This window comes from Zonotrichia albicollis, chromosome 7 (genome assembly GCF_047830755.1).
Source record: "Zonotrichia albicollis isolate bZonAlb1 chromosome 7, bZonAlb1.hap1, whole genome shotgun sequence".
Classification (NCBI taxonomy): domain Eukaryota; kingdom Metazoa; phylum Chordata; class Aves; order Passeriformes; family Passerellidae; genus Zonotrichia; species Zonotrichia albicollis.
In genome coordinates, this window is record NC_133825.1 from 48398858 (window position 1) to 48425358 (window position 26501).

The following is a 26501-nucleotide window of genomic DNA, read 5'->3' on the forward strand; positions in this document are numbered from 1 at the left end:
GGCAGGATAAGGTGGGATATTGGGCAGGAATTGTTCCCTGGGAGGGTGAGGAGGGGCTGGGATGGAATTCCCAGAGGAGCTGCCCCTGGATCCCTGGCAGTGCCCAGGGCCAGGCTGGACATTGGGGCTGGAGCACCTGGGACAGGGGAAGGTGTCCCTGCCATGGCTGGGGTGGGGTGGGATGATCTCTGAGCTCCCTTCCCACCCAAACCAAAGTGGGATTCTGTGGTTCTGTGATTCTCAGGAAAAGCTGAAGGTTCTGTTTCCTCCATCTGGTTTGTGGGAGATGTTCATGGCAGTTGTCCATGGTCAGGAAGGATGAATCCACAGAGTCCGAGAACTTCAGTTTAGGTTGGAAAAACCCTTCAGGACCATCAAGGCCACCAGGTGCCACATCCACACAGCTCTTAAATCCCTCCCTGAGCAGCTGTGCCAGGGCTGGACAACCCTTTCAGGAGAGAAATTTTCCCAAAAACCCAATCTGCCCCTCCTCTGGTGCCCCTTGAGGCCATTTCCTATTGTCCTATCGTGTCCTGTCCATGTACTCAAAGAGTTACCACCAGCTCATTTCCAGCTGTGTCAATAAATGAGATTGCAGTGATAAGGAACCAGTTTGCTTTAGGGTTTTAGGGTTTTTTGCCTCCTCTCCAGTGCTCTTTAATAATAAATGAATTCTCTCCATGCAGTGAATAAGCCTGTTTGGGATGTAAGTACTGCAATACGTCTTACAGAGCCAGGGCTGGATTTGGGAATGCTGCAGGTTCTGTCAGGAGCTTTAGGCTGCAGAGGAACAATCCTGAAATTGTCTTTTTTAAAATAAAAAAAAAGGAGCTTTACATGGTTTGGTTTCCTTATGCTTTGAGAGAAAATTACCGTGTAAAGGTTTAATCTTGTGTTACTCTTTGGTTTTATATCACTAAGTTTGGTGCATCAATTGGGAAATTCAGGGTGAAGGATGCACTTAGGATGCACCAACAGCAGAAAAAGAGGTTTTCTAGTGCTGGTCTCTGTTTGTCCACTGGAACACAGTGATAGCCATTTCAGTGTGGTACTGATCACTGTGTGGATCTAAATATCCCTACACAAATTCTTCAGATGTCATTGGGAATAATTTGACTTTTCTTGGGTTTTTTGCTTGTTTGTTTGTTTGGCATTTTTTTAGGTTGTTTTTTTTTTTTGGTTTATTTTTTCTTTGTTGTTTTCCCCCTTTCTGGATATTGATTAATTGCTTGTGGTTTGATTAATGTATGTATTTATTTACTCTCTGAGTGCTGCATTTCAGCTGTTGAGTGCATGAGCAAACAGCTCATGGTACAGCCACAGAATCTTAGGATGGTTTGGGTTGGGAGGACCTTAAATCCCATCTTAAATCCCATGGGCTGGGACACTTCTGCTATCCCAGGTTGTTCTACAGCCTATCCAAGCTGTGATGCAACAATGATCCTAATTTTTTATTAACTTTTATAACACACAAAAGAAGGAAATAATTAAGAATTAAATCTTGGTCACCCATTTTTTTTCCCCCTCCATGGCAAATTTTTCTTAGACTAATATCTTTGTGTTGGTTACACAGACTTAAATTTCAAACTTAAATTTATGAGATGTTGTTACCCTATCATGTAAATCTTTTAATCTGCAATTAATAGGATAATTAAAATGTCATGTTTATGAAAATAACTTTTTTCCTGGCTGGGATATTCTGCAATTCACTTACCAGCACTGGGTTTCCAGGTGAACATTGTGTCCTTGAGCTCTCCTTGACTGCATTAACATTTGCTTTGTCCATTGCCAGCCCACGAAACATGAAACAATTCCCTTTTTTCCCTGAGTCATAAATGCCCTGGCTCTGGGAGTGCTGTTGGGATGGGGGAAGTGCTGAGGCTGCTGAGCTGCCCTGGAGCAGAGCAGGGGACGGGGGGACACAAAGTGCAGCTCCTTCCCTCAGTCCAGCAGCAGCACCTGGGGCTGCACTTTGGTTATTCCACCTGAGCCAGGGCAGCTCAGAGAGGAAAAGCAAAGAGGAAATGAAAGCCCAGGTTTTGAAAAGAGTGAATGGAATTTGTGCTCAGTGTCCCACTCTATGGATCATTAGAGGGGGAAAAAAATGTGGTTTTTCCTTGCTCTGGGAAAAGCTTTTTGCACAAGTTGTTTTTATCCTGTTTTAAATTTATTTCCCAGATACAGAAGTAACATGGTGCAAGTGAATAATTTCATGGTTTTTTCTCTTTTATCAGTAACTCAGTGTAAATACTTCCCTTTCTTTTTGTAATGAGATTTTGGTGAGTTATACTGATGTGAAAGAAATCTAAAAAGCAGCACAAAATTCTGCTGTGAAAGTTTAAAAAGAAAAAAGAAGCAACAACTTGTAAAACTTGCTCATCCCTGCAAGAATTTATGTCTGCACGTACCTGAGCCAGTATTCAGGAGCTTTGCTTGAAGCTTGGCAAGGAATCCAATAGAAATGCAGGAAAACTTCTCAAGAAATCAGATTCTGCCATGCAAATTCACCGGGTTAAGAAGGAGGTGATTTGTGAAGGTTTTAAATTTTAACCCTTTTTTTTTTTTAGTTTCTCGTTCCATTTGGGAGGCTGAGTTATAGGAAGGCTGAGAAAGGGACAGATTTAATGTCAGAATTCAGGTGTTTCAAGGCACAGACGTGGAGAATTGATAGTGCAGGTGTCAGGAGGGATGCCAGCAGTAAAGGCACGGCGGTGTCAAGCAAGCAGCCAAGGTTTGAAATGTGGTGCAGCTCATTTTGGGGTGTGCTGCAGGCTCTGACAGACACAGGCTTCCAGAAAATGCCCATAAATTGTCCACACAGATGTTGCCTTTGGGCCCAGGGGCTGCTCTAAGAGGATGTGATGTGATAAATGCTGTAAAAAGGGTTTGTAGCTCCATTTGAGGGCTCTGCAGGAGATCAGAGGGGTTTTCTTGGCAGGGCTGGGGTCAGTGCCCATCCTGGAGAGCAGGGTGGGAGATCCTTCTGCATGCAAATGGTGTGAAAATGAGATTTCCTGATAGTATTGAGGCTCAGGGAAGAATTTGCTGGTCCTTAAATCTCCCTGACAGGGTGGGATTGGGCTCTGCTTGCAGGGAACAGGGACAGGACAGGAGGAAATGGCCTCAGGCTGTTCCAGAGGAGGGTCAGGTTGGATACTTGGGAAAATTTCATCACAGAAAGGGTTGTGAAGTGTTGGAACAAGGTGTGGAGGGCAGTGCTGGAGTCCCCATCCCTGGGGGAGTTCAGAGCCCTCTGGATGTGGGGACAGTGGTGACCATGGTGGTGCTGGTGATGGTTGGGCTTGATGATCTCAGAGGATTTTTGCATCCATATCAATGATGATTCCATGATTCAGGGCTTAGTCAGGCTGCAGTTTTGATTCTTTTAATTTGCATTTCCATTTTACAGCAGTCTTTGAACTGAGTCAGAGGCTGTGGCAGAGATGGGAGTGAGCTTGGTGTAAACCCCAACCTAAGGTTTAAGAAATCAGTGATTTCTTTATCAGGAATTCAGAATGTGGCTTTCCATTTTCTATGAATTTTAATCTCTAATGTTCTAATGACCTTTTTTCAAGAACATTTTATCATGGTGCCTCATTTATCTTGCTAAAAGATATTTTTATTTTTTTATGTGATGTTAAAAGTCACACATAAATTTGATCTTCCATTCACAGTCCACTTACTTAACTGGGTGTTTGATTTAAAGGTACTTCTGGCTTGAAAACGATTTAAAGGTACTTTTGGCTTGAATTCAGGTAACTTCAAATATTTTTTGAGGTAATTATCACACAAATATCAATGGCAAATGGGCCAAATATGATCTTGTGGGCAAGAATATATTTATAGAATTTTATTTTTTCATTTTATGCTGAAAAATCATCCATTGGATTTGTTACTCGAGCAACTGGGCATTATGGGAAAATTCAACTTTGCCAACTTTTTCAGCTCTTCTTTGCTAAAGGGCCATTGTCAAAGATGCTTTGTTTGCCATAAAGAAAGATTTGTAGTGACAGTTTTATATAACAACAATAATATTAATTTGAATTATTTTTGGAAGAATCTCGGAGCAGCTGGGGAAGATCATCTGCATTATGTTGACCTTACAGATGTTCGAGTTGATTCATGGAGGAATGAAGTAATTTGCCTGTGCCCATGCAGTGAACAACCAGCAGTGAAGAATAGGAGTCAGCTCATAGATTATTTTCACATGGAATGTTCAGCTCCATTTTGATAATTTGTCCATTTTTCCTAGGAAAATTAACTCATATCTCTGCTGAAATCGCCCAGTTCACATCTGAGGCGTAAATGCTGAAAAATAATTTAAAATTCTATGCAAAATTAAGGAAGTTTATTGTAATGCTTACTTTTTTAAGGTCAGCAAAGGTGTGGGCAAATACTCACCCCAGAGAACCCACAGGCTTGTGAATTTTTGGGGAGTTTAACCTTGGTGGTCATGGAATTGTCAGAGAATTATGGAATGATTTGGGCTGGAAGGGATCATCCCATCCCACCCCAGCCATGGCAGGGACATCTTCCACCATCCCAGTGTCCAGCCTGGCCTTGGGCACTGCCAGGGATCCAGGGCAGCCACAGCTGCTCTGGGCTCTCAGTTCCTTCCCAATATCCCATCCATCCCTGCCCTCTGGCAGTGGGAAGCCATTCTTATAAACAATAGATTAAAAGCCATAAAAATCTGTGGGTAAAGCTCTGCAGAGGCTCCTTTTCCTGAGGAAGAAGTGCTTCTGGAATAAAGAAACCCCAGTGGATCCCATCCCCTGGCACAGCTGGAGAGCTGCCCTTCCCCTGCCCCTCCATGAGGGGGATGTGCACTGAAATTATTTCAGGTTTTTTTAAAATCTAAACTATAAATATGTAAAATGATCACAGTGTGCCTCCCTGCAAGAACCCACATCCAGCTGGAAAACCCCAGCCACAGAGGCTTGAAGAGAAGAGCAGAAGAAGCTTGACTCTGTAACATTTATTTCAAATTAATTTTCTGCCATCCAGCTCTAGCAGTTCATTTTTCCTACTGAATGGGATCTAATAAGACCTAATAGGTCATAAATCAGTTTCCCAGTTTTGGGCATTAAGGAACTGCAGTGCTGTGTTCTGCTAGAGCAGGAAGGTCTCCAGCTCTCTGTTCCACAACAAGCAGGGCATTAAATAGTCTTAAATCATCAGCCTGTCCCTTCCTCAGCTCCAGGACCACTCCTGAGGCTGGGGAATTTCACAATGAGGGATCATTCTTTATGGCAAACTCTGTAGCTGCGAGCAAAGCAATTTAAAAAACACTTTAGGAGAGTGGTTCCTACATCCTGCTCCTGTTACAAATCACTCGGCCTCAGTGTTTACAAAATCTGCAGTTTAACTAATACAGATGGGTTATCAAATTATCCTGATGGAAACAGATAGAGAGGTTGTTTCCTATCAACAGTTCCATTAGGAACTAACAACAAAATGGGATTATTTACTCAGCATCTATTCATTCCCACTAATTTGGCACAGCGTTATTAGCACTGAAGCTTTACATGCAAAACACTCCAATTCTTGGGGTAATTTGATAATGCAAGACACGTTCCTGATCCATCATTTCATAGGATGGGCCCTATAAACCTGTGTTTTAACAACCAATCCTTACCCAGCTCTTCCATGGCAAAGCTCATCCATCCCAATTAGGAGCAGCACCAGCTCTAGAGAAGGTTTAGATGAGCCTGGGGTTTATTGTCCTTGGGTCTCTAACCCACGCTCCAAAGGATTTATTGTTCCAAGGGTTCTTTTTTTCCCAAATTTAAATCTGAGCAAGGCTTTAGGAAGGTTCAGAGCTGCTGCAGCTCACAGCAAAGGGGTTCACCAGATCAGCTGGTTAAAATAACTGGATTACCTCAGTTGGTTTGTCACACAAACCCATCCAAGGCTTTCCCTGAATCCAGGGGGGATGTTTGCACAAAGTCCTTTTTTGCAGCAATATTTGGGAAGTGAAAACCTCCAGCAGAAAGAAAGCAGGAGATCAGGAAGGATCAGTGTTCAGCCCAGAGAGGAGAAGGCTCTGGGGAGACCTTAGAGCCAATTCTGGATCCTAAAGGGGCTCCAGGAGAGCTGCAGAGGGACTGGGGACAAGGATGGAGGGACAGGACACAGGGAATGGCTCCCACTGCCAGAGGGCAGGGATGGATGGGAGATTGGGAATTGGGAATTGTTCCCTGGCAGGGTGGGCAGCCCTGGCACAGGTGCCCAGAGCAGCTGTGGCTGCCCCTGGATCCCTGGCAGTGCCCAAGGCCAGGCTGGACACTGGGACAGCGGAAGGTGTCCCTGCCCATGGCAGGGGTGGAATGGGAAGATCTTGAAAGTCCCTTCCAGCCCAAACCAGTCTGGAATTCCGTGGTTTATGGTCAGCAGGGTCCTTCCTTGCATGTGGGACTTGTCAGTCCAGGCCCAGCAGGTTTTGGATGATGTTCCCCTGGGATGAGGAGCTTCCCACGTGTTTGTCCTGCCCTCCTGCTCCTGAGTCAGATAATTCTCTCTGGGCAGGGATGTGTCCATTGACTGCCCTGCACATAAAAGCAGAAAATATTGGATTCAGGTGGAGAGGAGGAAGGGAAGCACAGCTTTGCTTCTCACCCTGATCGATCCCACTCTTGTGGGTGCTGAGACTTCTTAAAGGAGAAAATGAAGTTTCAGATGTTGTCAGAGGCAGCAGTGAAATTACCTTTGCAGTTCCAGCTGAATGAACCAGGTTTTATTTATTCTCTAAAACCAAGCAGAAGATAAAACACTCACACCCTGTATTTTGTTTGTACATCATCATAGCAGCATTTTCCTGCTCGAGGATTAACACCAATTGTGCTTGGATTTGTTATTTACAGGTTTCACCTCGGGGCACCTTGCCTTTATTGAGTAGGAAAATCAGAAATTGCCCTTGCATGACATAAAGGCAGAGCTTTAACATGGGAGGTCACTGGCTGCTCAGTGGCACCTTCTGATGTACAGAGTGGGGTCAGCACAAAACGTTTCTGTCTCAAAGACGTTCAACACCCTGTGAGTTCCAGCTCTGCCAGACCTCTGCCCTCGCTGCTGGGGCATCTCCCACCCACTGCAAGAGCGGCTGGAGGGTGGCCAGGGCAGGGAATGGAGCTGGGCAGGGCTGGAGAATCCCTGAGGAGCTGGGCAGGGCCTGCAGAATCCCTGAGGAGCTGGGCAGGGGCTGCAGAATCCCTGAGGGAGCTGGGCAGGGGCTGCAGAATCCCTGAGGGAGCTGGGCAGGGGCTGCAGAATCCCTGAGGAGCTGGAAGGGGCTGCAGAATCCCTGAGGAGCTGGACAGGGGCTGCAGAATCCCTGAGGAGCTGGGACGGGCCTGGAGAATCCCTGAGGAGCTGGGCAGGGGCTGCAGAATCCCTGAGGAGCTGGGCAGGGGCTGCAGAATCCCTGAGGAGCTGGGCAGGGGCTGCAGAATCCCTGAGGAGCTGGGCAGGGCCTGCAGAATCCCTGAGGGAGCTGGGCAGGGCCTGCAGAATCCCTGAGGAGCTGGGCAGGGGCTGCAGAATCCCTGAGGAGCTGGGCAGGGGCTGCAGAATCCCTGAGGAGCTGGGCAGGGCTCACCTGGAGCAAAGGAGGCTCAGGGGCCCTTGTGGCTCTGCACAGCTCCTGCCAGGAGGGCACAGCCGGGGGGAACAGGGACAGGAGCAGAGGGAACGGCCTCAGGCTGGGCCAGGGCAGCTCAGGGTGGATTTTGGGAACAATTTCCTCATGGAAAGGTTTATCCAGGCCTGGCACAGCTGCCCAGGGCAGTTTGGAGTCCCCATCCCTGGAGGGATTCAAAATCCATGTGGATGTGGTGATAGTGGAACCCTGGAAAAAGTTAGAATCTAAAATGTTGGGCTTTGTGCTTTCCCAGATCAACTGCACCTGCGTAAGCAGTATGATAAATTATATAATTGTTAGATGTGATGATTGTTTAGTAATTAATTGTAATTATTATATAACCATAAGAAGAATAGTGAGAAACTATGTTGGAAATTCAGAGAGGGGCTAAATTCATGTATACAATAGAACAATATAGGTTTAATAATTAACATGAAAGTTATGTAACGATAGAGTATAAAACATGATCATTTCGGATGTGTGGTCAAAGTCAGATTTGGGTTGAATGTACCCCGATTCCCAGAGCTCTTAATAAAAAGCTCCGCATATAATCCCCGTGATTTTGTGGTTTTGAACGCTAACAGTGGCACCTGTGAGCATGGGGCAGTGGTGGCCTTGGCAGTGCTGGGAATGGTTGAACTCGATGATCTTGGGGGTTTTCCCAATCCAAATCATTCCATGGTTTTCTGTTAATCTTTGCTGCATTTCCCTGGCTCCATGCAGGGCTGGAGCAGGTGGATTAAGTCAGAGATTATCAATAGAATCGTGGAATTTTTCAGGTCAGAAAAGCCCTCCAAGACCACTGAGTCCTACCATTGACTGCCAAGGCCACCACTGTCCCATGTCCCCAAGTGCCACATCCCATTGACTGAGTGCTGCTGTCATTAATTTAGGCAAAGCAAGGTGCTGAACTACTGGTGTGAGTTCCAAACCTCTGTAACTGTGTTTTAAAGGAATTCTGAAAGAAACCAAGTGAACCCCCAACTTCCTGTGCTGTCCAAAGCAGCTTCAAAAAAAACCAAAAATCCCTGTGTTTGTCACAACCTGAAGTTCCCTAGCAGGAGTCAATTTAAACAGCTGTGACCACCCTGTAATTATGATTTGTCATAGACTAATATTTACTTTTTTCATTCATTTAAAACCCCATTTGTTTTACTGTGTACAAATTAAGAACAAAGTGTCACGTTGGTCCCTGAATGCATAATTGCAATTAAGGTGGTGCCTTGCAGAAATAATACATGGAGGGTTAATTTGGACCACGAGCTGGTTTTAATTCTGCCTTTGTGTTTCTCCACAAGTGAATTATCCTAGGGTGGCACAGAGAAAATCACAGTTATTTGTAGCTGGGCTGTAACGTTGTGGTTTTAATGGGAGTATTTTGAATGAGGGCTTGTAGCCTGAATTGTTGTTGAAAGGCAGATTAGTTCTGTTTGCTCATTCCATGAGAGGTGAGGGACTCTGAGCAGGGTTTGTGGCCCCAGTTGGGAACTGTCCTGAAGGAAATTAGGGAATTTCTGATGAAAATGTCAACACATGAAAAGTTCAATCACAGGAGGGCTCTGCACAAGTCTCTGTTTCTCCCTTTTTAGTGACATTTGGCTCTTAAACATTTAATGATGCATTGAGAATAAAAAGATGATATATAAAAATATTACATATTTTGTAATGAATTACAAATGTGAGTGACCCAAATGAACACACTCACTCCCTGTTACAGGAACAGCATTGGAGTGGTGTCATCATTTAATTTTCTCTTATGTCTTGGACTAAATCACAGTTTTTGAGGCCCATTTGCACCATTAAATGCTGTGTGGGGGGTAGAAGAACCATCTAACTTAAATATTTATAAACTGAGGATTTCTAAATTTTAATACAGCAAAGTTAATATTAAGGTAGATACAGATTTTTTTAAAGAAACACAAACACTTTACTATTTTCCCCAATAAAAGTTAAATGACTCAACCTAAACATCAAGGAGGAAAGGCAATTATTTCTTAAAAAGTGAGAGAAAAAGGAAGAAGATCTTAAAATATGCAGAAGAAAAAAAATCTTTATCTCAGATGACACTTTTAGGAAAAAAAGTAAAAATTTGAAATCTTTTGCAATAATTTATGAAACTCACATTGCATGTTTTCTTTGAAAATACCGTTTTTAACTGAAAATAATTCCTGAATTTCTCAGTGCCCAGTTCTTCAGCAGTGACTCTCAAACCTCTTTGGCCTCTGGGTGTGATCCAAAGCAAAAGCTTTTTGTGTGGCTCCTGTAACACTGAAGCCTTGGATTGTAACACCATAAATCATATTCCAGGTTTGTGCTGCCACTTTCAGTATCCTTTGGGATCCATTTTCAGGGATCAATGTCTGGATTTTGCTGATGTTAAAGATGAAATTACTTAAAATCTGGACAACCTGTGTGTGCCATTCTGCTTTTAATTTCTGTGGAAAAAATCCAGGAAATGGAGCTTTTTACCTTGTATAAACCTTTGATCCTATTGATCATTGCTGGCCTAGATCACTCCTGGCTGCTGCCAGGCTTTCCATAATTTCTGCTGCAGATGGAGCTGAAAACTCTGGCAAATCTGCTCTGCACAAGCATCAATATCCATTGGAAAAGCAGATTTTTGCTTGCCCTTCATGGGTCACTGGATGCCAGCATCCCTCTGCATCCCAGTGTTAGTCCCTGCATCCCTCTCAGCTCATTCCCAGCTTTGTTAGGCCCAGCTTTGCTGATATCCTGAGATTTTAGTGCCCAGGCAGTGCTGCCCATCCCACATGGGTGCTCAAGCATCACTCAAGGCAGGGATGAAGGAATTGGGAGTTGGTTTAGTCCTGGAATGGTGAGTTTGGAGCAGCCTGGGCTGTGGAACATGTCCCTGCCCATGGAATGGGATGATCTTTATGGTCCCAACCCAGACCATTCTGGGATTCTCTAATACAATCCCATAAAATGAGGATGCCTTTAGGTGTTACTCCATACACAAGCATTGGGTGAAAAGAATCAACCTGAGCATTTGCTTTGGTTGTGTTTTATGGGTGAGAGAATCTCCTATCAGGACTAATCTAAATTTTCCCCCACTTAGGTTTTTTTGCTTCTCTGAGCCCATCAGATAATTGCAGTCTACTCCCAGAGAAGCTGCTGGCTTTCAGAGCCATTGGCATTATAAATCTTCTATCTAGAGAGAGCCAAACTGTGTAATTCAGGCCAGGGAAGAAGAAAAAAGGAGCAGAAATGGTGCAGAAATGCTATTTGAGCTTTGTACCCAAATCTGCTTTGCCCCAGTGCAGCAGAACCAGGCCAGGGGCACTGATGGTTGTGAAGGAGCTGCCCTGGTTGTCTGCTCCTTGTGAGGCTCAGGAGTATTTTCCACATGGGAATTAACTTCCCTGGCACTGCATCCCCCTGTGAGCCCTGTGGGATTGCTGGTGCTCCAATGTGCTGGTGTCCAGCTCCCCGATTCCAAGGAAATCAACCTTGCACAGTTTTGGAGATTCTCTTATTGCTGTGTCCATAGTAAAGCAAACTTTGCCGTGGCTCTGCCTTGGGAAGGGGAGGATTCATCCAGGTTATTGCACTGTCTCAAACTCACCTGTCAGAAATCCAATTTTAGCCCAGTGGTGCTCCAAAGCACTGTTTGTGTCTCAATAGCCACAGAATTTCCTGTAGTTCAACAATTGTTTGGCCATGCAGCATCATTTAGTAGCTTAAAGAGCTTTCTTGGGATTAACAGAGGGAGTGAAATTAAACTGTTGCATAAAAGAAATCACAGAGAACCTGATTTCAGAGGATGCCTGAATGGTTTGGCTTGGGAGGGAATTTAAAGCCCATCCAGATCCACCCCTGCCATGGCAGGGACACCTTGCACTGTCCCAGGCTGCTCCCAGCCCTGTCCAGCCCAGCCTGGGACACTTGCAGGGATCCAGGAGCAGTGAAGCATTTACATCCCCAATTCTATTTCATTGCTTGTTTGATATAAACCACTTTTTATCCCAGCCTCTGTCCCATTGACACACTTGGCTGTGTTTTTGTGACCCTGACTGTGTTTGCCTCTTGGGCTTTGATTTCACCAGGCAGAAGCTGATCCCCAGCTGGGAAATTCTGGGCAGGATTGGCATGTCCAGGGCAGCCCTGAATCCTGCCTGGAGCCCAGCAGAGGCTGCAGTGCAGTGTGCTGGTGCTCACAGGGGTCCCAGGGGGAGGGAAGAGATGAGGATCTGACTCCATGTTTCACAAGGCTGATTTATTATTTTATGATATATGTTATATTAAAACTATACTAAAAGAATAGAAGAAAGTATTTCCTCAGAAGTCTGGCTAAGAATAGAGCAATAAAGAATGATAACAAAGGTTTGTGGCTTGGACTCTCTGTCTGAGCCAGCTGACTGTGATTGGCCATTAATTAGAAACAACCCCATGAGACCAATCCCAGATGCACCTGTTGCATTCCACAGCAGCAGATAATCAATGTTTGCATTTTGTTCCTGAGGCCTCTCAGCTTCTCAGGAGGAAAAATCCTAAGGAAAGGATTTTCCATAAAAGATGTCTGTGACAGTGCAGCCCCCACACCTTGGTGTGGTCCCTGCTGAAAGGCTGCAGGGGATCTGTTTGTGGGGTTGGCAGTGTCTCTGTGCTGCCCTGCAGAGCAGAAAAACCCACATTATAAATGACATTGTGTGCCCTGCCAGGACGATTTTTGTGCTGGGACTGTTTGTGGGGTGTGCAGGGTGATTTAACCCTTCCCACAGAGCCAGAAATCCTGCTCAGAGCCACTGACGGGCTGGGCTCCTGTGCTGGGGGCTCCTGTCACTGGCAGGCGTTGCAGCATCCTAATGAAGCATTTATTCCACTCCAGAGATATCAGGCAGGGTGCTGAGGGAGCCCTGGGAGAGCAGCAAAGGAAGGATCTTGTGCAGGGGTTGGTCAGGCGGGGTGCTGAGGGAGATCTGGGGAGATTCCTTTTATGCAATAGTTTAATTTCACTCCCTCTGTTAATCCCAAGAAAGCTCTTTAAGCTACTAAATGATGCTGCATGGCCAAACAGTTGTTGAACTACAGGAAATTCTGTGGCTATTGAAACACAAACAGTGCTTTAGAGCACCACAGGGCTAAAATTGGATTTCTGACAGGTGAGTTTGAGACAGTGCAATAACCTGGATGAATCCTCCCCTTCCCAAGGCAGAGCCATGGAAAAGTTGGCTTTGATGTGGACACAGCAATAAGAGAATCTCCAAAACTGTGCAAAGCAGGGATCCTGTGCAGGGTTGATCGGGTTGAGGGAGCTCTGGGAATGCAGCAGAGCAGGATCTTGTGGAGGGGTTGGTCAGGCTCAGGGAGCCCTGGAAGAGCAGCAGAGCAGAATCTTGTGCAGGGTTGATCGGGCTGAGGGAGCTCTGGGATGCAGCAGAGCAGGATCCTGTGCAGGGTTGATCAGGCTGAGGGAGCCCTGGAAGAGCAGCAGAGCAGGATCCTGTGCAGGGTTGATCAGGCTGAGGGAGCCCTGGGAGAGCAGCAGAGCAGGATCCTGTGCAGGGTTGATCAGGCTGAGGGAGCTGTGGGAATGCAGCAGAGCAGGATCCTGTGCAGGGTCGGTCGGGCTGAGGGAGCTCTGGGAGAGCAGCAGAGCAGGATCCTGTGCAGGGTTGGTCAGGCTGAGGGAGCCCTGGAAGAGCAGCAGAGCAGGATCCTGTGCAGGGTTGATCGGGCTGAGGGAGCTGTGGGAGAGCAGCAGAGCAGGATCCTGTGCAGGGTTGGCAGCTGGGTGAGATGGGCAGGAGGGCACAGGAGGCGGGCACAGCTCCCGTCTCGCTCGGCTCCCTCTTCAACACCCCAGTGCCTCCCTAAAACCTTCTGTGTCACTTTAATATCTGAGAGCCACCCTTTGGATCAAGCACAGCAGGATGGTGTTTCACTGTGCAGCATTAGTGTTCCCTTCACAGAGCCGTGGCACAGCCCTGCAGAGCAGCTGCTGCGGTTTATCCCGCTCATCTCTTACAAGAAATCACATTTTAACCTCTTCCCAGGGAGTCTCTGCTTGCTGGGGAGAGGGACTCAGTTGTGTGAAGGTTCAGCTCTTCTGGGCACTGCCTCTGTGCTTGTGATTGCTTGGGTTGGAAAAGAAAAGTCGTGGTAAGGCATTGGGATAATTGAGCTCCCATGGAAACTTTCTGCCATCAGAATGAACTTCACATTTTGGGGGAAACTTCAGCAAATGGAATTTCTGAACAACCTGATTGGTGACCCCAGCCTTGAAGAGGTGACAACCCAACCTTTGCAGATTGCTTTCTTTTTCCTCATTGCTATTCTCTGGTGGAATTTGATAAATTAAATACCTGCAGGAAAAAAGGGAGATTCTTTTCCAAGCAACATCAGGACATTTGTTTAGCCAGGTGCAATTGTCTTCCCAGTTGATGGCAAGATGGATGAGAATGCCAAATAATTTGAAATGTAGCAGATCAATTCTATTGATTTATCCATAAGTAGCTAAAGTGGCCTTAATCACCTGCAGTATCCATGGAAATGGGGAAGGAGCAGAGGCCAGTGCTGGCAGCACAGAGCAAGGGAGGTTCCTCTGCTGCAAACCCTGCACTGTCAGGTATTTGAAAATATTTTGCCAAATTCAGCCAGAACTTCCATGCTTGACAGGAAAATTTGGCTGGGATGTCCTTTCCCAACCTTTCCATGAATTACTTCTCTTGTAGTTACTTCTCTTTCTGGAGTTTGTAGTTACTTCAATTACTCCTGTAGTTACTTCTCTTTCTGGACTGACTGTTTGTGTGAAAAGCAGTGCAACAGGGGGAAAAAAACCCCAAAAAAACAACAAACTTCCTCTATATTGATTTTTACCTCTGCAAAAAGTGGTTGGATTCCTTTGTGAAATCAAGTCAAAAGAAGAACTGAGGTGAAAAGGTGGGTGGTGAGGCCCTGGCACAGAGCAGCTCCAAGGCCAGGCTGGAGCACCTGGGACAGTGGGAGGTGTCCCTGCCATGGCAGGGTGGCACTGGGTGAGCTTTAAAGTCCCTTCCCACCCAAACCCTTCTGGAATTCTCTGATCTTTGCAAGGGGAATGTGATGATTTCAGTTCCTAGCAAAGGCTTTCTGCATTTTACTGAGCATTGCACTACAATGAAATGCTTGTTTAATAACTCACCTGATGGCACAGATCCCTTCCAGCAGCACTCCAACAAATTACATTTGTTTGAAATTACAAGCTCTGCTGGGAGTTTTTGCCAGCTGCCACAATAGAAAGTCTCTTGGAATTCAGCAAGTCTGCCTCCTTTAGAATAATAACTTTGGAGTAGAGGAATAGTACCACTGTCCACTTGCAAGAGATGCTCCTTTGCCAGCATTGTAGCCTTAGCTAAAACCTCCTAAATTAAATTGTCTGCTAGCATTTCCATTAGAAAACGTAATCTCCAAGCTTTTATTGCTCTGCCATAAAATTCTCCAGGTGCTAAAATTGAGTATGGACAGTTCTATCCATGGAGATAAAATTCCAGGAGGCAAAGTTGCTTTGGGGAAGAGGACAGAAGGCTAAAACCTCTTCTTTCCTGCACTCAAAGTCATCCAAAACCCACAGCTGAGACCCCAGACATGCAGACCAGGCAGGAGCAGAGTGAGGGCAGTCAGATCCATGGTTACCCAAGCAGATCCAACCCTTGGAGAGGCTCAGACCCCTCCTGGCCACAGCCCTGAGCTTCTCCAGAGGCACCCTGGCCACAGAGCCCCTTGTGCCTGCTGGTTGTTGGGAGTCAGCCCACAGGTTTGTCCTTCAGCGTTTGTAACTCAGTTATTTTTCATTCATCTGTCCCCTTTGTTTCAGAGGGCACCAGCCTGGAATTATAATGAGGGGAGAGCTATCAGTGATTAGAGATAATGTGCTAAAGCTGGGGCTGAAATATTTGTTAGAAAATAGGTTAATAAAGTGACATGGAGCACCTGTGCTGCTGTGGAGCAGGCATTATGAGGAGATTATGCTAATGTGGGTATTTAGTAGCAAGTCTTCTTTGGGATTACTCTCTGCTATTATCATCCTCAGCCAAGGAATTGTAATTCAAAAGGCAGCAAATGATCAAGGATTTAGGTTTTATTCTTTTTTTTTTTTAAGTTTTGACTGCTCTTTAGCCTGCTGAATTAGAGGATGTTGCAAGGAATCTTTTAAACACTTCTAAAATGTTCTTGAAGAGGAAGAAGTGGAATGGGCAGGGATGTGTAAATGTACAGAAGTGTTGAATTAAATTAATTTGTTAGTGGTGAGCAGCTGGTGGGCCTGGAGGTGCAAAGGCAGCTGAGGAGGGAGAGAAAAGAGACAAAATTTGGGAAAGGAGAAAACTGGGGGAGATGCAAGGGTACCTCCAGGGTGAGCCATGAAATGACTTGGAGTCTCCTGTGGTGAGACACCCCAAATTCTGGGGGCAGTTTTGGACCTTTCTCAACCAGACCAACATGGAGGGGCTGGAGGATGTCCAGGGGAGGGAACAGAGCTGGGAATGGGCTGCAGAATCCCTGAGGGAGCTGGAAGGGGCTGCAGAATCCCTGAGGGAGCTGGGCAGAGCCTGCAGAATCCCTGAGGGAGCTGGGCAGGGCCTGCAGAATCCCTGAGGAGCTGGGCAGGGCCTGGAGAATCCCTGAGGAGCCGGGCAGGGCCTGCAGAATCCCTGAGGAGCTGGAAGGGGCTGCAGAATCCCTGAGGAGCTGGGAAGGGGCTGCAGAATCCCTGAGGAGCTGGGCAGGGGCTGCAGAATCCCTGAGGGAGCTGGGAAGGGGCTGGAGAATCCCTGAGGAGCCGGGCAGGGGCTGCAGAATCCCTGAGGAGCCGGGCAGGGCCTGCAGAATCCCTGAGGAGCTGGGCAGGGGCTGCAGAATCCCTGAGGAGCTGGGAAGGGGCTGCAGAATCCCTGAGGAGCTGGGCAGGGCTCACCTGGAGCAAAGGAATTTTCCCACCCAGACAAGGGAAAAGACTCTGGCTCCCATTGGCGCAGGGAATTTGTCTCCCAGGGAAGCAGAGCCCAGGCGTGGGGAGCACGGTGATGTGCCGGAAGGCTGATCAGCTGCAAGAAAGCATTCATTATCCTTCCATCTAAATTAACTAAAATGACATCATAATGGTGCCTTTTAGAACCTCACTGCAAATTCCCTCTCTTTTATCAAATTATCACCTAAACCAAAATTATTTTAAGCTGTGTCTGTGTATTCTTGTTTAGATAATCATTCTGCCATCAAGGAAGTCATTTTCTCATTCTTTTTCCTTCTTTTTTTTTTTTTTTTTGATGTTTGCTTAAGGAAAAATAGTGGGGAGGACATTGCTAGTTTGTATTGTTTCTTTTTCTGTCAGAAATTTTCCTGTCAGAAATATTTTGCGTAAACACTCACAGTGTAAATCCAAATCCTTGGGTACTGGAGCTAACTAAATAATGTGCCAAATAGCATAATGGTAAAAATATTTCCACTTTTGAAATATTTCTCTTTGGATTATTCCTCCAGAGCAGTGTTTCTGCAGAGGCAGTTGGATGGGTGTTCCATCCTGCACCCAAATTTCCTCAGCTCCTGGAGCTCCTGCAAATACTTTGCAACAGTGTCAGAACTGAGTGAGAGAAAACAGGGCACAAAATGTTTTTAAACATGACCAAATCAGGGCACTTGACTAATTAGGAGGGAGAAGGGCAGAATAAAAAGGGACTGAACCTGAGAAAGGGCTAAAAAAATGAGTTGTTTGGCACAGTGACTCCTGTTCCATTTATAAATCAAATCCCTCTGTCCCTCCTTCATTTACAACTGCCACTGGAAGTCAGGGTTTGATGTATGTTCCCACCTCCTGGAGGCAGTGAGGTTGTTTGCAGGGAAAAAAGGACCTTTTGGAAAACTACAGAATCCGACCATTAATTTTTGCTCTGTTTGGTGAAGCAGTCTCTGCATCCACAAACCAATTAAGCACCTTGGGCCCAGTGGAGGTGAATAATAATCAATAACAGGAAACATTCCCAGGAGCCAGGGGTTGAAATTGGAGTCAGTTCATGAACCAGCAGCACACTCCTGGATGGATGAACTCTCTCTGGAGTGAGAGCCAGAAAGGGCAGAAATTACTGGAGAAATCAGAACTGCCCGAGGCAGGGCAAGGTGAATGGACCTGAGCAGGTCACTGAGATTTGGTCACCTGGATTTTTGGGTTGGTTTTTTTTTGAGAATTTCTGCTTTTTATGGCCTGTATTTCCTAATTTACCTTTGCCATGGTTTCTCCATCTCCTTTTCCCTGCCTTCTCTCACCTGAGCTCCCAGCCATAGTTTTATATCATGTAAAAGGTGGTGAGCAATTCACTGTTCTGCTGGGTCATGGAGAGCTGAAACAGGTCTGGTCAGGAAATGCATCAACAGGGATCAAATGCCAAAAAGGCCTGGTGACAGAGAAAAGGTTTTGGGAACACCTTAAAGTCTCTCAGGGGCTCCAGGAGAGCTGGAGACAGACTTTGGACAAGGGAGGAAAATGAGGAAATGGCTTTAAGCTGAAAGTGGGTGGATTTAGATGGGATATTGGGAAGGAATTTTTGGTTGTGAGGATGGGGAGGAGCTGGGATGGAATTCCCAGAGCAGCTGGGGCTGCCCCTGCATCCCTGGCAGTGCCCAAGGCCAGGCTGGAGCCCCTGGGACAGTGGGAGGTGTCCCTGCCATGGATGGGGTGGGAATGGGTGGGATTTAAGGTCCCTTCCAACCAAAATGATTCTGATTCTGCTCTGTGGAAGGTCTCTAAACACAGAATAAGGGGACAGTCCCTGTCTGAGAGGATCAAACTACAGTAGATATCTCTGGATGCCCTTGGAGCCATCCTCAGCCCCTTCCCCAGGGCTTACACAAAAACCTCCTCTGTCCAGGCTGTAGATTTTGTTCTTTGGTGAATTTTTATGCCCTTCTTTCTTCCACATATCCTGAAGTGACTTCCTTCTGTAATCATATTCCTTCTATTCCAATCACATCATAGAAAATGTTAATTTCCTGCTTTTAATTGGGTTGATAAAGTCTTTTGTCTCACAAATCTTTCCCAATACATTCGGATTAGGTTTTGTTGTCTTACATGCCAGCACAGTCCATTGTGTTGGGTTCCAGGCTCTGAACTTCTCCCTTTTTCAAAGTTTAACTTCTGTGGCTCTTCCTGACATGGATAATAAATTCTTTTGTTCATTGAAACTGAATTTCAAGAAGAGCACTTCTTTTTATGCGCACGCAACTGGGAGCCAATCTTGGTTATTAATTACAGCGAGATAAGGGCTGGCGCTGCAAGGGATGCTCTCCAGCTGAGAGTTTGGATTATTTATCCCTTGGCCAGTGATGTCCAAGTCCACCTTTTATCCTTGAGAGTGTTCCAGTTCCTTTCTTCTTCAGTACAGAACTGCTGCTTTTGGGTTAATTCCACTTATTCTGAAGATCCACTTGCTTCATTTTCCGGTTTCTGCAACTTTTGACAGTGAAGTTACTGACAATTGTCAGGACCTGCTTTGGAGGAGGAGGAGGAGGATTTAACACCCGGAATGATAAACTATTTCAGCTTCCTCTTTCATTTTTTATTTGGGCATAAACCTGAACGGTTTTTATATTCATGAGTTGCAGCAACTTCCCAGGTGATAACAAAGCACTGCCCAGCTTCCAGCCAAGAATTCATCCAGCATGATTTTTTACTGTGGAAATTCTCTCTGCAGAGTGGTGATCTTGCAACTTGCTACTTCTTCCTGTCAATATTTTAATAAATATATTTTTAATATTAACTTCATTAGATAAAAAACATCTTAATTTTGCTCTTGGCACTGAAACATCCTGCAAAGTGCTGTGAGGTTTGCATGACATTTGATTTGTAAATGAAAATAGACTAATAATAGTTGTAGTAGTGGGAGTGGGAGTAGTAGTAGAAGAAGAAATAATAATAATAATAATAATAATAATAATAATAATAATAATAATAATAATAATAATAATAATAATAATATTGTGATTATGATGTTCTGTTGACTGTCACTGGAATTTCTCCACTGACCTATGTAGCAAGTATTTTATCCAGTCACAGAAAGATTGATCAAAAATATATTAGGACTTCAGTAATTGAAAAATCAACATTAAGTCTCTCCATCTCATCTTTGGGATATTCTTTTATGAAAAATTGGAGGAATTTCTGGCTTCCTGAACCCCCCTGATGCCCAGGGGTTGTTTAATTCCAGCTCCAGTTGAACACATTTTGTGCTCTGCTCCTTTTCCAGTGGCAAACACAGCAGCATTTGTATTATTTATTCTTTGTTGGTATTCCCTGGAATTAATATAAGGGAAAAATGAGAGTTACAATTTAAAGAAAAAGAATGGATATGAAGTAATGAGATTGTGCCAAAGCTTAATTAGATGGAGCAGATTGAATGCATTCCAGTGATGTCTTCAGGCAGCATCATTAAGCTGGAGGCACAATCCTGCCTGAGTTGGAACCACTTTTGTGTCCGTGAGGAAGCAGCCTGGGATGGCCCCTGCACCACCCAAAATTGTTCATTTTGGGGAAGATTTACAGATCTCCTGGTATTATCAGCTAACAAAAGCACAAGGCAAAGCAGGGCTAAGGAGGGGATAGAACTGGTGATTGTGTGATCACACAGATAAGCTCGATTTCAATCTTGGTTTGTGCTACAGCTCGGTAATTGAATCACAGATCTCCAGTCCATTTATTCTGGAGCAGTGCAGGGTGTTCATTTGTGTGCTGGATTCTGCTCATTTATAAAATCTCTTAATGAAGTGCTTGCCCAAAACACTGACAGAGACACTGAAGGGCTCAAATTCCTCCTTGGCTGTGCTGGGTGCAAGTGCAGAGATGTCTCTGTCAGTTATAAATAATAATATTATGAAACACACACACACACACACACATATATATATATATATATTTGTTTGCTTGTTTATTTATGTATTTAAGTATATTTGCTTATGTCTTAAAAATACTTTCATATTTTAATTCTTTTTCTGTTTTCCTTTCTAAATTGAATTTTAGTTTTCCCACTTAGATCCTTTCTTTCTCCTCCATAATTCTGCCATGGGGATGATCTGACCTTACACTACAGATACATCCCAGTGGCATCAAATTTTTCCCTTTATTAATTTCTTTCAATATATAAATAAATAAACTCTCTTATTTCAATATATAAATAAATAAACTCTCTTAGCATCCTGATAAATTTATGTACATATTGAAATATTTATAAATGTATGTACATATTGATATAATTACATAAATACATCAATATGTTCATAAATAATCGCTTGGCAACATATTGCCCACATATAAATACATAAATATTTATAAATAATGTCTGTTTCCATCATGTTGGATTATCTGGAGGCTGCTTTTCTCTTGGATACCAAACTTTCAGCTAAATAATAATTTTTTTTTTCAGGAGAAATTGCTAAGTATCTGAAATTCAGTACAACTCCTTTCTAGCTAGTTTGTTTTAAATAATTCTGCTTTTTTTTTGTTTGTTTGTTTTTAATTGGCCAGCCTGAAGGAAAATCATATTTTTATTTGCAGCACTGAACTTCCTTTTCCAATATTGCTTTTGGGGGTGGGGAGAAAGCAAACCTGGAACATGTCAGGAGGGGTTTTCATCATTTTGGGGGCTCTGAGGAGACACAAATCTCTGAAATCTGTGCCCCAGCCGGCTCCGAGGAGCAGCTGGTTTGTCTGGGCATTAGCTGGCAGCTGCACAGCATAAATTTGGAGTTTGCAGGGGGAATCTCATGTTTGTTTTGAAAATGGAGATCAGGCTACCGAGGAATAATCAGTTTCTTTTTCAGCACCATGAATATGTAGTGCCCTACTTCTCCTGTGCCATTTGGTTTTCTCTTTCAAGCCTGTCAGGCCAACTCCTTTTGCAATTTAAGAGGTGTTTTAGAAACCCTATAAGCTACAGTGGGTAGTGAATTAGCATTTTGGAAATAGAGCAGTGAACAATGTTCTAAAGACTGTCCTTCAGCAGATTTTCTGTTGTGCCATAAGTGGAGGGGTTTTTTGTCATGTGTTTAAAAACGTGTTTTTCTTGACTTTAAAGTACAACCCATTGCACGTCTGGCTTAGACACAACACTGTAACTTTAAAAATTTCTGTCTATATAGTGCTAATAAACTGAATTTTTAATGATCTCTTGATTATGAAAAGATATTTTAAAGACAAGTGATTTTATCCCAAACACTCCCTCTGTTTCTGCATATGCTAATTTACTTGATTAATTTGGAGAACATCTGCATAGAATTCTGTACACTTACCAGTGGTGAGATCACACTGCTTTTCAAGTATCAGCCTCAAGTTTCACTTTCCAGACAGACTCGGATTTTGTGTCTAATTGGGATGCCAAATATACAAAGGTACCCCAGAAGTGTGTAATTATGTAATTTTCTCTTGATCTTTCAGAGTCTTCCTGCGAGCAATTAATCAGTATGCAGATATGCTAAACAAAAAATTCCTTGATCAGACCAACTTTGAGTTACAGGTAAGAAAAAAACTCTCAGTTGGAATGGAATAAATGATATTAATGTAATAAATTTCTGCCCTGTGCAGTTTTGGTGGGTTTATTCATGGTTTATTCATGGCTGTGAGCCCCGGTTATCCCAGTTAAATCACTCCAGGCTCAGCAGGTGCTGTGATCCATCCCTGACTTGTGGGTCTTGTCACAGAATCACAGAATCACAGCAGGGTTTGGCTTGGGATCCTGCCTGAATCATCAAAACACAAAGAATTGGGATTTGTAGCTGGGAAATATTTGTTGGAAACATAAAGGCAACGAGGAGCTGTATTAAGAATTTATCAAGAAACACCATCTCTGTGGTGTCTGTTCTTTTCTCCTTTAAATATTTATGTGCATAATTTAGAGACTTTTAAGTTGTTTTGTAGGTGTGTAGAGAAACGTTTCAAAGAATTAATGGAATTTCTTCTTGTCATTTTGGGGGCTTTCAGCTCTGGAACAACTATTTCCACCTGGCTGTTGCTTTTCTCACGCAAGAATCTTTACAACTGGAGAATTTTTCAAGTGCTAAAAGAGCAAAAATCCTTAACAAGTAAGTCCAGCTCATCATCTAAATCATGGCCAAGAACTCGAGGTCTATTGCCATAATTTCACTTTAATTTCTTTGCTAAATCTATTCGAATTGAGATGCAATCAGGGGATAATGAAAGGTTGGGCTGAAAAACATGAATCAAGTGTTGTGTTTGTTTCTGCCCTGGCCTGGAGATCTGAATTTCACCATTCATTAGGGATGAATTCAGTGTTTGCTGCTGCAGGATGCTCAGAAAGTCAAGATTCTCATGTCCACATGTTATAAAACTGCATTTTGAAAGCACTGCAGCTTTGTGCTTCTTCTCATCTCATTTTATGTCTGCTCTTTATTGTCATCCCTGCCTTTGTTGAGGGAGTTTTGGTGCTCCAGCCTGTTCCACTGGGCTGTTCCTGAGGGATGGGTTGGGGTGGCTGCAGCCGTTTCCTCCTTTGGGGGATCACATTCCTGTCCCCAACCACCCCCCTGCCAGTCAGAGTCCCACAGCCCAGGACAGCTGTAAAAATGGGGGAAAAAGCCTGGAAATGAGAGTGGAACATGAGGATTCTGTTTAAACAGAGCGATGGAAAAACCTCTAAGATCATGGAGTGCAAGGCCACCACTGCCCCAAGGCCCCAGTGCCACATCCCAGCAGCTTTTAAATCCCTCTGGGGTGGGAAACTCCACCTGAACAACCAGTTCCAATGCCTGACCACCCTCTGAGGGAGGAATTTTTCCCAACTCTCCATTTAACCTCCCCTGGCACAACTTGAGGCCATTTCCCCTTGTCCTGTTGATATTTCTCCTGCCTTTTATTGGTGTCCCACAGTAGTGACCTAATTATTACTGAACTAAACACCAAGCTCTGAAAAGAGCCAGTGTGGTGATTTCAGACAGAGTGTGTGGATTCTTTTTCTATTTGGGAAGAGCAGCTGGAAAAGCCAGGTGTTCCTGGCTTTTCCCCATTCCCCTCACAGCCAGTGAGGTCACAAAAATGGGGAATTTCCAAGCTGTGATTCCGTGAGCAAGCACAGCTCAGGCTTCTGGTGTGTACATTGAATAAAATGTGTCAATATAGAGAAAGAAAATGCATTTTGTATCCCTTCACCTTCCCAATCCAGGCCTTTATCATAAGAGAACTCCCAGAGTTCATCACTACTGCAGTGATTTGGTTTTAAAGGCTTTTTGCTCATGTGGCTTTTGGGTTTTGACCAGAAATTTCAGGAAGGGCTCCACACCCCATCCATTTTTATGGGAGCCAAGTTTTGCCCTGCAAACTCCACCACTCCCTCCTGAGTTTTGAGGTGTTTCCTTTGGAAGCTCTGCTCTATCTGAGCCTTGAAAGAGAATTTTAAAGCACTTTAGGATCTGCTCTGCCTGGGACTCGTGGGGCTTCCTGGATGAAACAGGAATATTTACAAGTTCAGTGGTAAAGTGGTGTCAAGCAGAGCTCAAGGTTTAGGGCTTGTGCTATAAATACCATAAATAACATTATAGATAAAGGGTTTTCTACAGAAATTGAGCTGGTGTTGCAGAGCCAGGTGTATTTCATTTAAGGAAATTGAGCGGGTATTGTAAAGGCAGGTATATTTTATTTAGGAAATTGAGATGGTTTTGCAGGTAAATTTTATTTAATTAAATTTAGAATCCCTTTGCTTTGTCTGCCCAGCACCTACGAGAGCATTTTAGTCCAGCTCAGACTCCTGACCTGAACAAAGAGCCAAAAGCTGAGCTGGAATTGGGCTGGAAATTGCTGTCAAATACATTTGTGGGCTGATAATTCCTCTTTATCAGGATGAGAACCACAGGCACAAATTTTCTTGGAGTGATTTCTATAATAAACAGAGCAGTTTATCTCACTGAAGGAATTCAAGGAAACAACAGGCATTTCTCACTGCTAATATAAGTAAATAAATTAGGTAATTTGAAGTGGTTGCTTAATAAAGTTTACAAAATTGTAAATCTTTGTTTATAATGAATTTGCAAATTGTTATTTTCAGTTTAATCAGGTTTTGGAGACAGGAATCAAGACAATAAATTTGAGATTCAATAAATGCATGGTCTGGAGTCACTTCCATTGCTGTGTGAAGGCACTTCTATGTCAAAAGGGATGTAATTAATCAGTTAATTCAATATCACACTCACCCATCTTTTTAAGTACATATTTCAATTAAAACCTCAAATATTTAATAATTAAAATTTAATTATTGTAATTTGTAGGTTTTGCTAAACATTGCATTTAAGCATTAGATAATAGCAGATCCTTAATGATGCAGAAGATTCCCTTTAATCCATATTAATGACTGGATGTCTCACTATTATCCCCCAGAAATCCTACAAGTTGCCAGCTCTTACAGTTTGGCTCATCTTATTTCAGTAATGATCTTTAACTTGCAAATATTCCATGTAGCAAATGCATCCTTGGAGCTCGTTAGGGTTCTGATCCCATCATTAATGAAGGTTTTGGGATGATTTTCACTCATTAAAGCTTTCCTGTGGAGTGGGAGGGGAGGAGAATGACCCTGATGGGACACGGGAGGTGTTGGTGCACAGCTTTAGGGTGGGTGGGCTCCCACCCCTGCCTGGGACTGTGGAATGTTGGAATTGTTGAGGCTGGAAACCTTTTTTCCCCAAATGTTGATGTTGGCAGAAGCATTGCAGAGCTGGTGGGGGTAGCCAGGTAATCTCAGTAGTGTGGGTCCCATTTGAGAACCTGTTCTGGAGTTTCTTCCCCTTTTGAAGGCTGTGGATCTGATTTAGAAATGAGATTTATCTGCTTGTAGGTCTTAGATTTCTTTTGTTTTAATGCTGGTTTTGTTTTCCTTTTCAAGGTACGGGGACATGAGGAGGCAGATTGGGTTTGAGATCAGGGACATGTGGTACAACCTGGGTAAGTACCCGAAGCATGTGTTCCTTCAGTGTTCCCAAAAAAACCATTTAGAGGGATGTTCCTGGAAAAATTCAGTGCCAGGTTGGATGGGACTGGAGCAACCTGCTCTAGGGAAGGTGTCCCTGCCCATGGAATGAGATGTCTTTGGTGTCCCTTCCAACCCAAACCATCCCATGACTCTCTAAAATGAATTTGCTTTCTCTTGGAACAAAAGAATGCCTGCAGAAAGCTTTTAGAAATCAAGTGATTTAAGAAATCAAGCCACCTCTGCACATTTAATTCACCATCTGGGTAGGCACATCGCTCTTGTTAATATTTATTTGTCTGTGTTTTTTGTGGGTTTCAGCCTCTTGCTGAACACAAAGCCATCTTTATGGAGATACCTACTCCAAGGGGGTTGTTTTCCCCTTAAAAATATCTATATACACACATATTTATATTTACTCACTTGAAGATGCAGTACCTGGAACTGTAGCACAATGGATGTGTCCAAGGGTTCTCGGTACCTCAGCCTGGAATTCTGCATGAACTCTGCTTTTCAGCCTTGTCTGTGACTCAGTGACTCAGGAAAGCCTGGAAAGTTGGAGCTCCCTGGAGCTGGTGGGTGAGTGAGGCAGCTCTGCCTCTCTCCAGCCTGGGCTGCTCCCTGGCTATAATTTGCCTGTACAGGGATTGAATTTCATGAGAAAGTCAGTATTTACTGTGACCTCAGTGTGCTCGTCTGCCAGATTTCATTTTCCTGAGCTTAACAGCACAGACACTTCAGCTCTTCTGAGTTTTATCAAAACTTCCTTAAATGATCAGAAATAAAGCGTTTGCCACTTCACTTCTATCTCTGGCTGAGCTGTTGTTGCTGGGAGTTGAAAAACCCCAGCATTTCTAAGAGAAGAGAGTGCCAAGGGTTCATAAGTATTTGATATCGCAGAATTTGCATCC

General features: G+C 44.1%; 1 protein-coding gene across 3 annotated transcripts in view; it reads left to right on the plus strand.

The window, feature by feature from the left end:
• DOCK1 (dedicator of cytokinesis 1) overlaps positions 1 to 26501 on the plus strand; it is a 291813-nt gene that overhangs the window by 180894 nt on the left and 84418 nt on the right. For all 3 annotated transcript variants that reach the window (XM_074545390.1, XM_074545392.1, XM_074545391.1), the window contains exons 30-32: positions 22056 to 22134; positions 22599 to 22699; positions 25507 to 25565. In XM_074545390.1, coding sequence (XP_074401491.1) covers positions 22056 to 22134; positions 22599 to 22699; positions 25507 to 25565 — 239 coding nt within the window. The remainder of the gene's footprint in view (positions 1 to 22055; positions 22135 to 22598; positions 22700 to 25506; positions 25566 to 26501) is intronic.